General features: G+C 37.3%; 1 protein-coding gene across 2 annotated transcripts in view; it reads right to left on the reverse strand.

The window, feature by feature from the left end:
* Positions 1-16,676, reverse strand: part of CIT (citron rho-interacting serine/threonine kinase) — a 71,149-nt gene extending 54,473 nt beyond the window's left edge. For both annotated transcript variants that reach the window (XM_010174879.1, XM_010174878.1), the window contains exons 1-9: positions 16,581-16,676; positions 15,775-15,916; positions 14,329-14,504; positions 12,903-13,004; positions 12,546-12,688; positions 11,515-11,608; positions 9,986-10,189; positions 8,625-8,778; positions 1,344-1,524 (exon numbers count right to left, since the gene is read on the reverse strand). In XM_010174879.1, the coding sequence (XP_010173181.1) occupies positions 1,344-1,524; positions 8,625-8,778; positions 9,986-10,189; positions 11,515-11,608; positions 12,546-12,688; positions 12,903-13,004; positions 14,329-14,504; positions 15,775-15,916; positions 16,581-16,676 (1,292 nt within the window). The remainder of the gene's footprint in view (positions 1-1,343; positions 1,525-8,624; positions 8,779-9,985; positions 10,190-11,514; positions 11,609-12,545; positions 12,689-12,902; positions 13,005-14,328; positions 14,505-15,774; positions 15,917-16,580) is intronic.
* Between the last annotated feature and the right edge of the window lie 288 nt (positions 16,677-16,964).

Consider the following 16,964-nt stretch of genomic DNA (forward strand, 5'->3'; position numbering starts at 1 on the left):
TAGCCTTGATAGATGGATTGCAGTTCCCCAGGCAGAAAAGGTAACACCGTAACTTATTTCACTTCTGCATCAGGATAGATTTTAACCCCAGGTATCCACATATATGACATTCCATTTTTCTAATTCTGCTGACGATATTGGATCATTTCACCAAAAGAATACTTTTTTGGTTGTTATGTCCTCTCCCTTCCTTCCTCTTTTGTCATAAAAGCAACTCTGCTGAGGAGGGACAGTCAAAGATTCCCTTTTTATTACTGGCATAACCATCATATAACCTTGATTCATGGTGTGGGCAAGATCAAAGATGTCAACAGTATCACCCGGTCTGGTTACACACTTACCGCAGAGCAACTATCACAACCAATGTGGCAAACAGATGAAAACTTGATTAAGACAGACTGACAACGAAGTCCCTTAGGGGAACTAACTAGCAGCAATGAACGATGGTTGACACAAAAACACGGCGCCTTAGTGCATTGAGTCACTAACCCAGCTAAAGCCATTGCATTCCTGAGAGGCCTCATGATACTGAGGTAAGGACTTCTCAACTTGACATCCTGCACTAATACTTTTTCAATAGGTCTGTCATCACAAACTAACCACCCACCACACCAAACGGTTTATATCATGTTATTTACATTCTTCCTTTTCTCTCTCTCCATTCTCTCAGAAAGCATGTTTTCCTTCAATTGAAACCCATTTTTTCTAGATCTTTACCTCCCTCCACAAACACAAACCCTGCACACTTCATCTGAATCTCCGGTCTCTTAACATACAATACAGCAGCCTTCGTATTTAACTTGACCCAACAACACACAGTCAACTGCCGTGAAGCTCCTTCTCTTGTTCACTGACCCATCACTGCACCTTCCCAGATCAGTGGAGCTCCATTTCTGTGGATCACTGATCCAGCCTTACACATCCCCAGCACTTGGTGCCCACTCTCTGACCCAATAAAACAACACCCCCCTCTTTTCCATCTCCGAGCTCCACAGTATTCTCCTTCTTTCAGGGATCTGCAATACCAGAAATGCAATCACCTACTGCTCGCTGGTTAACAGCAACAACTAATTCAAAGTATCAGAACAACAATTTTAACAATAACTGGTGTAGAATCAATCTTTCTGTTCCCTTCCCTCACCTGCATCCCAGAAATAAGCACAGAACGGTAGGACATGCACAAGCCACAACAGCAACAGATAAAGCCAGAATCTGGCAGCTTCCCTAAAGCAGAGTACAGGCCAGTTAAAACAGCTTTTCCCCACGCACACATCATCCTCACTGGAACAAACATTTGCATTTTTCCAATGGTCCTATCCACCCAAGTAATAATTCCTACTTACTCTGATCTGAGGATCCCTAATGCCCTGATGAATGAAAACCCCACAAACGGCAAATCTTCACCCGAGAAGCCTGCTGGGTTCAACTGGCGCGTAGAGGATAAAACCCGCGAATTCTTCTCTGCTTCATCAAAATTTGAGGTGTCATCATCAGACTTGAGAGTAGGAACGAAGGGGGGTGGAGCTGGTGAAAAAAGCAAGAAGAAAAGACAAAATTCAGCTACAGTTCACTCTGCAACAGTCCCACTCATTCAGTGCTTGCAATGGCACTGCAGCTCCTGCTTTTAATCTTGCTAACACAAGCAGACTGAGCTGCTGCTCTCAAATCGTATTACAGCAACAAGAGATTAACCCTTAAGCTACCAACATGGCTACCACTCTGCAGGCAGAATGTCTCCCACACTGATTAAACTGAGGTTTGGGTTGAGGATTTGAGATTGTTGGGTTTTGGGTTTTTTTTTTCAGGTTAGGGGTTTTTTTAAAAAAAATACATTAAATCATATCAAAGCACCAGGCTAAGAAAATCATTACTGTAATATAGCTAAAAGTAATTCAATTCTGATTCATCTAGAAAAAGAAAATGCCTCCTACCTAGCCAATTAGTGATACTACATGAGAATGTAGCCTGATCCTTTGCTAGTCAGCTAAAGGATATATCGACCCTTTAATACTACCAAGAACCTTCCCAGCATGGGCTTCGAATCAACAGCAAAACTGGTCTTTCTCCTGGAATATTCTAATAAACTAGAGCTACTAGAAGCTAATTAGTCTTTAGGAAGGGAAGAAATATCAGTAAGATTTTATTTCTCTAAAAGAGCTTGCTAAAGATCTGGAACTCTTGTCCGGACACCACTGCAGTCTGGCTCGGATACAATCAGCTCTGAAGAGAGGTATAAATAGCAGGAATTACAATGTATTTCTTACTCTAATTTCTAAATTGGTACCACTTAACTTGTTAAGCAGTTATTCAATTTCAGCTGATTTTCTCATGTTTGCTTCAGTTTAATTAACCAAGAGAACAAAAGAACAAGTTCTTCTCAATGATGTGCAGCACCCGAGCTACCTGCTGGCTTGGCTACGTGTGTGAAAGGAATGAATGCAAGAGCATGCTGTGCGATTCCTACCTCATTAAATCACATTTCCTAAGATTTTTTATTTATTTCATCACTTGGGTCCTCACTCACTGCAAAACTACTGATCTCTCTTTTTTTTTTTGCTCTATAAAGGAGACAGGCTCTTCAGTCAGCAACTAGACCACAGCCCATTGTCACAAGCTGATGGAAGTGTAGTGTGCTAAAACCGTTACCATGGATCCAGTATAGATCTCCTGTAGCTGAAGGGCTGATGAGAACTGAAGAACCAGGGAACAAACATTACAACCCCTGCAGTGCAGGCTCCCTGCTCCTCACTCTCTGCATGCTCGGGGTTTAACCCTACCTGCCTGCATTGGTGACAGATGCTGATGCTTATCTGACTGACACGGGCAGAATGAGTCACGGCTGGAGCTTGCTAGCTCCCTCTAGGTTGCCAAAGCCTTTCACAGCCGGCTTTTTAACTCTTCATTCTCTAGACAAACGTACCCTTAAACTACCCACCGCACCAGCATCGATAGCCAAACAAATAAATAAATAAACCTGTATAATCACAACTACACACGCAGGCTTTGTTTTAGCAGCTCCCCAAGGAGCCATTCTGATGCTGCTCCCAAGCAGGGAGGTGAGAAGAAATTCCACGAAGCAGATAGGATGCTGCTCACGTACAACAGTTCCAAGTATATTAGAATGAGATAAATATTAAATGAGGGAAAATATTAAAAAATAAATAGGTGCAGTTTTACTGTAGTAAGCAGTTTTACTTACTGGCTCTAGAACATTTAAATTTTCTGTCAGTATCATGAATTTATTAATTTCTGCTATTTTATTGGTTATAATATAATTTCAGATCAAATATAATGCTGACATTTATGTACTGTAAACAATTTTGGAATACAGATTGTTGATTAGGATCTGTATTTTTTTAAAATTCACTTAATGTCAGGATAACCTCCAGCTACTCTTTCATATCCTCTTAATGATTAAAAACAGAGAAGCAACACAAAACAGCTTGTAAGTATATCATCTTTAAGGCTAGTATAAGCCCAAAGTTACAGTTAATTCATAGCAGAGAAGGATAAATTCAGGAATTATTATTTTTTTTTTAGTTTAGGACCTCTGCTGAAAGAAGTTTGCACATTTTTTATTACAGGAAGGGGTTGCTGTGGGGTTTTTAACATTGTCTTGGAAGACAGATACTGTCTATGAGGTAAAGTAATAGAGAAAAGAGCAAACTATTCACTTTGTCTGGGGAAGTCTAGAATCTTTCTTAAAGAGGTAGTAAAAACCAACATAGCTGCCTTTTTATAAAGGTGTAACAACCCTGCTACATATTCCTCACAGTCTGACAGGTAACTTCATCTCTGAAAGAGATCTAGTGCCTTACTTCTCACCAGAAATCAGATAAGATCTTCAGAGATCTTCAAGCCCTTGCAATTAAAAAGAAAGTCTTTCCTCTTCCCAACAATAAGAATTTCTAGTCAAACCACACGCATAAAAGAAAATATATTTTAAATATGCCTAAGATCAGCATGCACATAAAAAGCTGAAAAGCACTCAACAGGGGAACAATGGATGCAAAAAGATAAAACTGAATGTGAGACAGAGCAAACCTTTGGGGCTGGTGGGAAACCAGTTTAAAGAGCACAAGGTTTTACACTACAGTTTCCTCTAATGTTTAATGAAAGATAGGAACAAAGAATAGAAATTGTGAACATTAGATTAAAAAAAAATAATAAAATTTGCCTTTTATTTTGTATTCAATAAAAATTCATGACTAACAGTCCAAAAACTCTGCAACTTTGCAGTACAACCTCGTTACAATATTTGTATCAAGAATTAGTAGTAACTAAAAAGAAAACTTGGAGAGAACAGTCATTCAACAAAAACCCTGCTGCACGTTAAGAAGTTCTGAACTGTCAACAGTGACTGAAAATGAGAAGCAGAACTTCTTCAGAAGTTTCAGGACACTGGAGAAAAACTCAGGAGTAAGAGGGAACATCTTCAAGGAAAAAAAAAAATCCACTCTGTCCAATTTTGTTAATTTGGCAGCTTCTTCATGGTCCTTATAAGGCTAAGGAGTCCTTTTTCTGCCGTCCAAAATATCTACAGAATAAACGGAGCAGCCTTCTGAAAACAAGCTAAAACAGACAAGTCATTTTCTTCTCAAACGTGGGTCAGATGGTGACATAATCTCTAGTTAAATTATTATTTCTCACTTAAAATCAGAGGACTGTCATAAAACTACAGCATTTTCAGAACAAGATGAAGACTGGTGAATGCAAATAAACTTATGTGCTTATAAGCTGCCTCTTTAAAGGGAAGAATTCTTTAGTAGAGGTCAAGATAAGCCTCTGAGAACTAAAAGTTAAAACCATGCCATCGCATCTGACAAGGTGAAAAATTTGCACTTTTTTCAGGCTCACCCAAAAGGGAGGCAAAACTATTACTCAAAAAGACAGTAAACCCGATGCTTCTACTCGTACAAACGGGCTGGGTATAAAGACCTCTTTTTGTCACCAGTATGTTACAAATGAATGTACATGTTCTGTTTACCATTTAAAGAATCTTGTAGAGAACTGCATGTTTTAAAAAAGCCAATTGCATGCCTAGATACCTCCCCACTTGTGGAAGGATATAACCCTCTTCCATCTGTTCCAAAGAATGACTTTCAGAGGAAAAGGGGGTGTTGTAGGTTGCTAAGTTTAAAAAAAAAGAAAGGAAAAAAAAGAAAAATCCAAACCCACCACACATACACTGCAGCACTTTAACTTCCTCAGGCTTTAAGAGGCCTCTTTGAGTAACGTGTTATGGAAGAAAAATAGAAAATAGAAAGTCCAAATGATGTAATTTGAGGATGTTTTCTCTAAGACCACTTAAAAAAAGGCATTATACTAGTTCTAACCAATCTATACAATACTACCTTAACATCTTTTCTGTTCTGTCAAGACAACTATCCAACACATACATTTCTGCTAATAAAAATGATCTTCAAGCTGACATGAAAGTAATCTCCACTTAAAGAAACAAGTCAAGACATTTTTCTGAAGGCAAGCATTTAAATGAAACATCACAATGTTTATCTGTTAACATGCTGAATGACAACTTTGGGTTCATAAGGATAAGGAAGTGTCTTGGACTTATGAACAATGAGATTTGGGTTCCTGCCTGTTTAATAACAGAAGACAGCCTAAAAAACAATTGTTTTCAATATTTTCTCAAGTTCTTCTGTTTGCACAAGACATTCTTTTATTTCTTCTCTCATATATAGTTTCTTCATGCAAGTCTAAATATGCCATTCCATTTTCAAGAGCTCTTGGACTGCAGTTACAAAACAATTCTTAAAATGAAAGATTCTTTATGTTATACTTGTATATTGCTTAGATGACCATCTCTCAGCTAGCCTTCAGCAGGCAGATTTTTGGTTCCAAATTAAACAGCTGATGTAATTTAAGGATTTCAAATAATAAAAGCTGATTAACAAAATCCCCAAATTATACAGAATGCAACCTTGCTGCTGATAACTCAAGTATGTCATTCCTCCATTCTCTATCTTTGATTTCAGATAATTATCAAGTACTCAAATACTTCTGTTGTCAACTTTCCAGTTAAAATCCTGATCATTTAGCTGAAACAAATAGAAAAATGTTTATTCTAGGTAAATAAATTCCAAAATATTTTCACAAAATTCTGTCAAGTAAATTAACATAATCTTTTGAAAGTTTTGTTTGTTTTCTTTTGTTTGGGGAGTATGGTATTGTCTGTTTTGGAGGGGTCTTTTTAGAAGCTTTAGAAGTTATTAAAAAGCAGAAATCAACAAATGCAGAGAGTAGAATCTATAAATGTGTTTCAGTGCAATACTCCAAGGAAGGGGAAAATTACATCTTGGAACAGATTCAGTAAAACCTGACCTTAGGTTTAATGGTTGGGTTCTGTTTCTGTAATGTAAGGGCTGCTTCTAAAGACAGATGCTACTTGAACCCAAGGAAGTCAGGAGCTTTTCTAGAGGCTACTATCTTTTGGGAAGGGGTTTACTGCTAAGTCAAGTGTTTCATAGGTTACCATAACAACAAAATGTAACACCAAAAAACCCCTTAATGACACATTCTTAACCAAAATCGGTGCATTAAGAATGGTTATCCTGGAGCTCCCTGCATGATAATTTAAATACCTGCAAGGCAAAGGTACCAATTTTTTCCTACCCTTCTCAATCTGAAATAGAAATAACATCATTGCTTGTCTAGACCAGAGGAAAGTCTGACTGTGCTGACACAGAATTTATTTAACAATCACAGAATGATAAAATCATTTAAGTTGGAAAAGACCTTCAAGATTATCAAGTCCAACATTCCATATCCCCAAAATCTTTGACCAGATTAACTTGAGGGAGTGAGATTCTTTAATCTAAATCCAAATCCTGTGACTTCTTCCAGCACTCACTAGTTTCCTAATTTTCTCAGGCTGCCATTGCTCCAGTTAAACACTCCTATCAGTGGAGGTCAAGATAAGAAAGAAACCTTTAGCTTTTAGATAGCCCAGGTCGAACCCGACAAGGGTTTTGAATAGAATGACAGTGACACTGCCCTGAATAAACCAGTAAATGGAGGACCACTGCAGAGAGCAAAGCAATAGGTGATACATTGAATCCGCTACTAAAAGCAAGAAGACTGCTGCGTTTTGTGCTAGTTACAGCGGGGTTTTATGAAGTATGAGACATAACAACCAAGTCAGGGGTCAAAACTGCATGAATCTTCGCAGTAGGTAGGTCCGGATATTACAGGGAATGATGCAATCCACTGACCAGCTGCAGACAGACAGGGGATTTTTAAAATCCCAAATGATTATTTCAACATTATAACAACATCAGGGCTGCCTATCAGCTTCTCCATCGGCATCACCGTTGTCACACGAAATGGCAAAACACTCAATTAACTGCTGCAGCTGTATGAATACTGGACAGACAATTGCCAAGGAAACATCAGAACATATATGCTTACATGCCAATTTTTTTTCCAGCTCTGAGATAATATGATACAAATGCAATACAAAAATTTCAGAAACGGACACTGGTGGCTTAGGCAGGGCTCTGGGGAAAGAAGGCAGAGTGAGCTGAAGCCCGGGAAATGTATGCTAAAATGATGAAAAAGACTCAAGGCTCAATGACTCTCAAAGGGCAGAAACAATGGCATTTAACAGAACAGCAGCTCCACAAGTTCAAAACTAATGAATCAACAGAAAAGTGAGTAAACATTCTGTGGAGCTGACAGCTGAAGTGCTGAGATAGTCATCAAAAGTAGAAGCACTGGCTTAGCGATTTATCATGGAAAATGGAGCACAATCATTGCTCTTACAGCATATTTGATAAAGAACATAAGGCAGACATGTTCCTTGCACAGATAATCTTACAGTCCAAATAATTTACAATACTATCCAACACAAGTCAGGCACTCAAACATAGATCACTGATGATCTAGGAAATATTTGCTTTTGCAATGGAGCTGGTGCCTCAGTACTTCCAAATACTAAATTCCATTGCTTCCATAGTATTATAAACAATTTTCTATATGGAAAATTATCTTCTTCACTGGTTTTATTCTATTCCTAGTGGAATGAACAATTTCTGACAAAAAAATTAGTCATATATTAGCCATAATAACTTTGAGGAAAAACTCTAGTACCTCTATGACTGATGACATTTTATCACCTACAGGATGATAAAAACAAACAAAAAAAAACCCCAACTAACCCTAAATGAAGTTGGATCACCAGCAATGAAAGAGTAAAAGCTCAAGATACAGCAAAAAATAATGAGACGAAGCCAAAATTAAGCAAACTGAGGTGGAAAAGGCCTGAAAGAACATACTGATGCATTTTAATCTGAGGAAAGACATGGAAAGGACCATTTTGATCTTCTAGTCTGGTGCTTGCAGTTATATGGCAATTGCATCAGAAATTCATATAGGATCGTATTAAACTTCATCTTACCTTACAATTTTCAGCTGAGAGATGTTAACATGTCCTATCCAAAAATCAAAATGAATTGTTTTGTTAAAAACACCTGCTCCAGGACACAGTCCTGTTTCATTATGGATAATTATTCAGATCAAACACACTTACATACTCACATTGTACAAATTTGCACATCACCCAAAGAAATAGGAATTGTTTAGAAATACTGTATTATTCTACTTACAGTTCTGGATATTATTCCAGTCAATTTTAGAAAAAAATGGATGGCAGCAGAGTCCCTCATAACCCAGCCTTTCCTTCTGCCCACAAAGCAGGCTCTGGATCAGATCAAGAAACTCACTACTAACTTTCACATCCTCTGGGAACTTCAGAAATCTCTGTGTTAGAAAGAAAAGGATATCTGTTCAGTAGGAAAACAGCCCCAGAACAGTAAGATTAACTTTTGTTATTGAGATACGTCAGGCACAAAGAGTAAATATTTATAGCATACGAGTAGAAGTATTGTGCATTTTTTCCAAAGAGGCTTTTATAGGCATTTACTGCAGTAAAGACAAGAGCATAGGAACAGCCATTCCCAACCAGACCAATGGGAGTCCCAGATCACCATCTTCTGCTGAACAATGGCCAATGGCACACACAAACAGAAGAGTAAAACAAGAGACTTCCCCAGAAAATTCCCCCAGGCTTCCAAGAATTTGTGGCTGAACAAGGGGTGGTGTCTTTGTATTTGCCAGATCTCAATGGATTCTTCTTCTACAAATTTTTCTAGTCACTCCTTGAACACATATAAACATTTAGTAGCTGCAAGGTTACAGCACAGAGCTCCCCAGCATGAGAATGAGATATATGAAGCATTCTTTTTTGTTTACAATGTAGTTACTGCTGGCTACTCGCATTTGATGCCCCTAATTCCCATATTAGAAGAGATTACAGGCAACCATTCTTTGTTCACTTCCTCCCAGCTACACATGATTTTTCTTTTCCTTCTTTCCTAACTCCTACCATTTTATGTGCTGCTTTTTAGACTGTTACTAAGATCTAAACTAATATTTGCATAGATTATAACATCAAGATACTGTTGTTGAGCTCACCATTGGGTAAAGTTGGGATACTTTTCCCTTCATATGCATTGGTTTAAATTTATTTACACTGAATTTCACATGATGTTTTAATCATGCAGACACTCAATATCCCCAAGTTGTTCTGTAGCTCTTCACAGCTAGCCCTTGCTTCTGCTAGCCAGAAACACTTAGTGAGGTTCAGAAACGTTATCAACCCACAATTCATCCTTTCAACCCCTTTTTTCTAGATTATTTTGTAAATGCTGCAATTATAGTTGCCCAAGATGGACAGCTAAATCTTTTTTAATTCATGCACTGCAGACAGTTATTTTTAGACACCTGTTACGAAAAAAATTGATATCTACAACAGAGAGACACATGAAAACAATATAAAGCACATATTGTAAATATCTGATGAACACAACAAAGTAAGAGACATCCATAAGCTTCTCTTCTCAACTGTAAAAACACAGTTTTCAGTTACATGCTTTCTACTCAAGAACATGGAAGGAGTCCTCTCTACCTGGAAGTTCATGATGTTATTGAAAGTTTTTGCTGAAGTCCCTTCGGTGAACGGAGATCTCCCATAAATCATTTCATAGGCAATGACTCCTAGGGACCACCAGTCACATTCTGGACCATAAGTAGCTTTGCCATCCCCATTTAAACCTGTCAGCATTTCCGGTGCCATGTAGTCAGGTGTGCCAACAGGTAGCTTGGCATTGACCTAGAAGCAAAGATACACCAGTGAAATTACAGCACTTTCTGTTCATTGTGGTCTTGGTAATAAAACAATTTTTCCTCTTTTTTTTTTTTTTTTTTTTAAATGAGACACAATTTTCAGCCCTCCAAGTGAATTTTAAGTAATTTTAAGTAAGGCTGTTAAGCAAAAAACTGCAAGGGTAAGGAAAGTGCTGATAAACAAACAGAAAGCAAGTTATTTGGTATAAAAACAGTCAAATTATCAGAGCTAACTGTTACCACAAAGCACAAACAGTTCAAGTAGAAAAGCAGCATTCTAAAAAGCACAGGATTACTAAACAAGGATGTTTTATGCAATATATATACTCTAGCACTACTGCTTCAACTAGTACTAACATGGACACCATAGCTAAAATTTCAAAAATCATCAAATTTAGACAGAAATATTCCCTGCCCTCATGCCATGCTGCGTCATCCCTACCTTTTTACTTGTGTTCATGATCAGCAAAGTATTAGTACTGGAATTTCTGGAGTGCTTAGAAAAGGTAATTCAGGACACAAAACTGCAACCATTTTTGCACTGAGTGGCATAAAGAATTAAACAAAACAGCAGGCAGGCTAACACAAAAATATGAAGATGACTGAAAAGATTATGTGAAGAAAAAAGTTAAAAGAAAAAAGCAATGCAGAGAAGCACTGAAAAGGAAAGAACAGGGAAAACAAAATATTAAGAGTTACAATACTAAGAAAGTGCTACCAAAAAATATTGTAAAACAATACAGGAATCTGGTATAGAACTTAATATTTTCGCTTAGATATCTTTTAATTTCAAATTATCACTTGAAATTGTATGCAGCTACCTAAATTAACAAGGAATTTACAAAAACCCTCAATCTATTCACAGCTTTTAATATAGTGCTTTCTGGTGAATAAAACCCAGAACACTGGAATGTGACTCATTTCAAAACTATGCTACCTTATTTACAACAAATACAATTTTCAGTCTGATTATGAACAATTATAAATGTATGTCCTTTTTTAAACATAGTTGTAGGAATCTAGAGAAGTATGATTTTGTATTGCAGCACAGCCCATGAGACAGTAACTTGTCTTTACCTTACCTGTGTATTAAAATTTTAATAAGCAAATATATATCTACTGAGAGCTGCAAGAGACTCGAGTTCACGTCTGAAAAGCCATTCATAAATGGAAAAATATCATTGTGAATAGATTCCACACTGGACAAGAAAGGCAGAAGGTGTAATCAAGGAAACAATATAAAGTCAGTTTTCCCTTTTTGACTAGACTATCAAAACAAGCCACAGACAAAGTTTAAATCCACATTTTTACCGTTTTGTTTACTGTCATTTTGGCAGCTGACCCAAAGTCCACCAGTTTAATGTGTCCTGTTCGGTCAATAAGAACATTTTCTGGTTTGATATCTCTGTAAGCAAGAAGCAATCAATCAGGACCTTCCCATACCATTCCCCACTGTCACATCTAGATAACAGGATATCCCTGCTCAGCTACACTCAACTGTGTGCTCAGCTGCATAAAACCTTAACAAGTGAGAGTCTTATTTCCAACTGTTGTTCTGTTTCCAAACAAATATTAAAGTACTAAAGTTCCCCTTATTGCATGGAAAGTTAATAATTATTGACAGAAGATGGAAAGAGAAGGTGGTTTTGCACCATGACCACATTGTAACTGAGTTACAGTGAAGTATTACGTAGCTTTCTTCCCAAATTTCCTCACAACTTATTCTGTACATCTTTCAAGAGCAGGCAGCTATGTTGCATTAGAAAGCCACAGCCTATGCTCTGAGTGCAGCCACTACCTGGAATATACAACACTTCGCAGCACTACCAAAGCCTCAAAATGGAATAAATTTATTAAACATCAATATGATTTGAAAATGCACACAGTAACAACCTTCAAGCCTTGATATGATCTTTAGAAAACTTTGTGATATTTAACTACTCCAGCATCCCATCCTGCCCTGTTCACCAATCAGCACACAACAAGTTCTAACAATTACACAAAATTCCTGTACCACTTGGTGTGGTACTTGGTGCTACAAGCAACAATCTCTGGAAAATATTTTAATTTTTTTATAGTGCAACATTAAGGCTTCTTTTTACTAAGCCTCAAGAAAATATATGTAACAATCCTTTCTTGATATTAGTTTGAACTTTACATCAAAGTTAATGCCTTTAGCTACAATTATAGTTGGAGTCTGATTAATTTTCTAGTTTTCTCTTCTGATACAGCATGTGAAATACTGTTCTGAAAGAGGATGGAATATAAAATAAAACAAGAACATTTTTTCTGGAATGATGATGATCAAATATTATGTGCAATGCAAAGCAATCTTTACCTACCGGTGTACATAACCCATCTGATGGACACTGTGAATGGCTAAAACCAACTCTGCAAGGTAAAACTGCACCATGCTCTCATCTAGTTGGTCCTCATATCGGTTTAAAAGTGACAGCAAGTCCCCTCCAGGCTGATACTCCATAACCTACATAAAATTTTAAAGGAATAGATATAGTTCATATATACAAAAGATATTCCATTCAACACCTCCATATTTCACTGGCCACATATCAAACAGTGGCATGTGATGCCAAAAAATTTACAGAAGATGAGCACATTTCAACCAACACACTGTTCTTCAACATAACAGTGGCAATAATGTTCAATAGAGGAGAACAGAAACAAAGACCAGGCATTACCAAGTAGAGGTTTTTCTTGTCTTGAAATGCATATTGTAACTGTGGAATCCATGGACTGGTGCTCTGAGATAATATACTGCGTTCCTCCTCAAAAAATGACACCTATAAAAAAGGGAAGTGTTCAGTTATATCATGATGAAGATTAGTTAGAATACATTAGAATCCCCCAGTTTTAGAAAGATTTGAATTTGTGCCAAAGGCCCACATCACAAAAAAATTAGACAAAAAAAGATTAAATGCTACTTCCTTGTGATGTGCACCTTAAAAAAGTAATTTTACTCCTTTGTGTTTTCTGTTCCCCTCCCACCTTCTTGCTTTCAACTGAACAGCCCCTGCAGCAAAGGTCCTTTTAAACTCATGAAGTGGCTACCACTCTGAAGTGCAATCTTGATTGACCTCATCTGGACTGGCCCTAATAAAATAAAACTAATCTCAAAGGATCAGGCAAGCAGAAAAGAAGCTAGAGCAATTATGGGACAGCATCTTACAGCTAATTCAGTTATAAAGTCATTGTAAGGTATTAAAATACAAGGCTTTCTTGAAATAATCCTCTAGCAACTATTTAATTATTCAGATGTGCAGCCGGACAACAAAAAATTAATTTTATTACAGAGATACTGCAAGTTCATTTAGATCACCATTCCCTGCTTTCACTGACCCACACTCAACGAGACTGAGCAAGTGTCATTGAGGGCAGTATCACACTTTGCTTTCTTGTCAACCTATGTCATAGCAAGAGTAGTTTTAGTTTACATTAATTTCTGATAGCTGTAAACAATGCCCAGGGATCTCAGGAGCAACCTAACTGCACCATATACCAGGAACAAATGATGCAGATATAGCTGTATAAATTCACGAGGTCTTTCAAGGAGTATCTCTGTCTTACTTGTCATCTCATATCAGTGAAAGATTAACTTCTGTTTCTCACCAAACTATGATAACAACCTCCATTATCCCTTTTTAAGTTTTCAAGTAACACATTTCTCAAGCTAGTGAGAGGCTCTCCATAAAAATCCAGTCACCACAGTTTGTCTTTACACCCACTCTTGACATTCTACATCGCTCTTTCAAACTAAAAAAACCTTAATGAATAGATTGCCTGAAAATTCAAGCCGTCATCAAGCTGATCAATACTGATCCAGTATTTTCTTCATCTGTTTTTTCTTGTTGTACAATTAGATGGTAAGCTCTTCAAGACAAGGACCATTTTTTGTTTTGGATGGCCCCTCTACCCAACAGATTCATAGTCTATGACAATGGCTTTTAAACACAGCAAAACTACACGCAAATATATCAGTTCTCCGAAACGTAGGATGATCCTTCTCAAGATACACTTTTAACTTAATTCTAATAGTAGTGACTAAAAGGAAATGGTCAACAAATTGTAATTTATCATTCTAATGACAAAACAGAAGAATATACATACATGCTCCTGCGCCAACAAGGACTCCTTGCTCATCACCTTCATAGCATATACATCACCAGTAACTTTCTCTCTTACTACTTTTACATCTGCAAAGTGACCACAGCCAACCACACTCTTTACTTCAAAATCCTTCACGCTGGGTTGCAGTTCCCTTAATTCAGCTATAGTCTCTGCATCTACAAAAATAAAACACTTATTTTTACATGACCCAACTGGCATTTCATAACAAACACGACATCAAAAATGGGGAATAAAACAAACAAAAAAAACAACCACATTTTGTTCCAGACTCTTGAGAAACGTTAAATCATTCCAGAATATGCTTCTTAAAAAAAACAGTATGCATAAGAACTAGAAAAAGACCATATTAATGCATAGTTAAGTCTGAAATACGGAACACATGAAAGAAACAGGAAATGTTAAGACAGTTCCCATAGCAACCATAATTCTGTTCCATTCATAACATCACAGGCTGATAGCCTCTTTTGTTTCTAATTTCTTCCCAACCATCCTTTAGCAATACAAAGTGCATTCTCTAAATATCAGGGTTTCACCCATCCGAGTTCTACAAGTCAAGTGACAGGGTTTTCTCCTCTGCCTGTGGGAGGCACTAGTCTATTGTCTAACAAATAACCATAGGCATTTATTTCAGATATTCAGTTCAAGTTTTGACTAGTTTCAACCAGCGTGCACTGTGATAATCAATTGCTCACTATAGATTGTTCTAAGAATTCTCGAGACTAGCAGAAAATTACTCTCCACTAACAATATCTAAAAACTGGTGGATGGAACCATTATAGATAAGGGCACAATAAGTTAATTTTAACCAAAGAGCTTTCTAGTATATCTTAACAGAAAAATTGATAAATCTTTATTTTTTCTGTCCCAAAAATGAATCTGAGCACATTATCAGTAAAATATTTACTCCATCAGAAATTATGTTTCTGAAGCACAGAACAAGTTACACATACAAAATTCAGATAACACATGGAATCCAAGACTACTTCGAGCTGAAAGAACCAAAGGTTACCAAGTTCCTTTCTAGATTTTTTTTTTTTCTCCTCATATCTCTAGTCATTGCCCTGCTCTCAACTTCTGACATCCTTCTATTGTGTGTACTTGGAGCTTTGCTGTAGGCAGTCCCCAGGCACTTCTAAAGAAAGTGCCTCCTCGACTATAAATATAGTACAGTCTAAGAAGGAGGCATGTTCAAGTCACAGCACTTCAAAAGCCACTTGCATTTGACCTTTCTAGGCCTGAATATAGCTTTACTAAGATTGCCAAGATCCCTTTTGTAATGTTGAGTCTGCCCACAAAAAGTCAGATGCTCAATATCCTGGTTACAATCATTAATGAATCAAAGCAACTACAGCATTATGTAAACATTCAGATTCTTAAGAACTGTCTTTTAAAATAACACCTGAAAATTAGTCTAAACAAACTTACACTTCTTGACAAAGTTGCCAACGTGTTTAATTTTCATTAAAGCAGGGTTTCTGCATTCTTCAAAAAGAACGAATAAAGAATCAAGGATGCCTTCCCGGGAGAGAGGAGACATCTGCTGTTGAGTCACAAAGAGTGGCTTCCCCTGGAAAAAAAAAAAGAAGCAACAGCAGATGGAGTCTCAGACAACAATGAAAAGCATCAAATCAATAACAGATGTATAGAACAGATTATATATTATCCATTTAAAAATCACTACTTCAGAAATTAGATAAACGATACAGAAGTGTGAGGTAAATATATCAACTCACTGTGTCTATATGGAATAGCTGTTACAGGTACTTTACTTTAGACAAAGCAATCCTTTAAAGATTATTAAAGTTCAAATCATAGCTATTAATTCTATTAATATATTAATTCTAGAAGGAAAAGCTGCTGACAGATGATCAAATAGCAGCTAGTTAGGTAAATCCATCTCATGAGAAACTCTCAGCTACATCATCTACGAAAAAAAATGCAGATTACAGGACACAGAATGCAATATTCCATCTTTCTGTGAGAAAATCCACTCAGGCTAAAACATTAACAGAGGCACATAAATATAAGACCAGGTACTATCCATTGAACTTCCTGCAAATTAGATACATGCTTCAAACTTCAACACGTTATCCCCTTCTTTTGCCCCTTCTCCAAAGGGCTGCAGACACACTCTGAGTGTCCACACAAACAAGCAGAGCTGTCCGTTGATATGCTGGGTATGGACACAGACGAAACCGAGATCAGCTCATCCTCGGTCAGATGCTCTTTACCTGAAAGAGCAGATTTAGCCGAGAAACTCGGCTGGTGATGGGCTCCATCGGTCCTGCCTCTACCGGATTTCGGGCACCGCATTTGAACTTCAACATCGTTACAGATTATCTGGTATAAAAGATCACCTGAAAGAGAGAACGGGGACTTTCAAGCAGAGGCGTTTGAATGCGTGACTTTAACTGAAAAAAAGGGGATAAGGGGAATATAATTCAAGCAACATTTTTATTTCCTTGTAAACAAAATTTATTAAAACCGGTAAGTTTGAACGTATCTGGAGCATCACAGCAATTCAAGTGTTTCCTGGGAAAGACGGGTGAGGGAAAGGCTACAGATGGAAAACAGACCCTGGCGGTGCAGAGCCCCTCAGACGGCGGCGTTTGTGG

The sequence above is a fragment of the Antrostomus carolinensis genome, unplaced genomic scaffold (assembly GCF_000700745.2).
Source record: "Antrostomus carolinensis isolate BGI_N321 unplaced genomic scaffold, ASM70074v2 scaffold13609, whole genome shotgun sequence".
In the NCBI taxonomy this organism is placed as follows: Eukaryota; Metazoa; Chordata; class Aves; order Caprimulgiformes; family Caprimulgidae; genus Antrostomus; species Antrostomus carolinensis.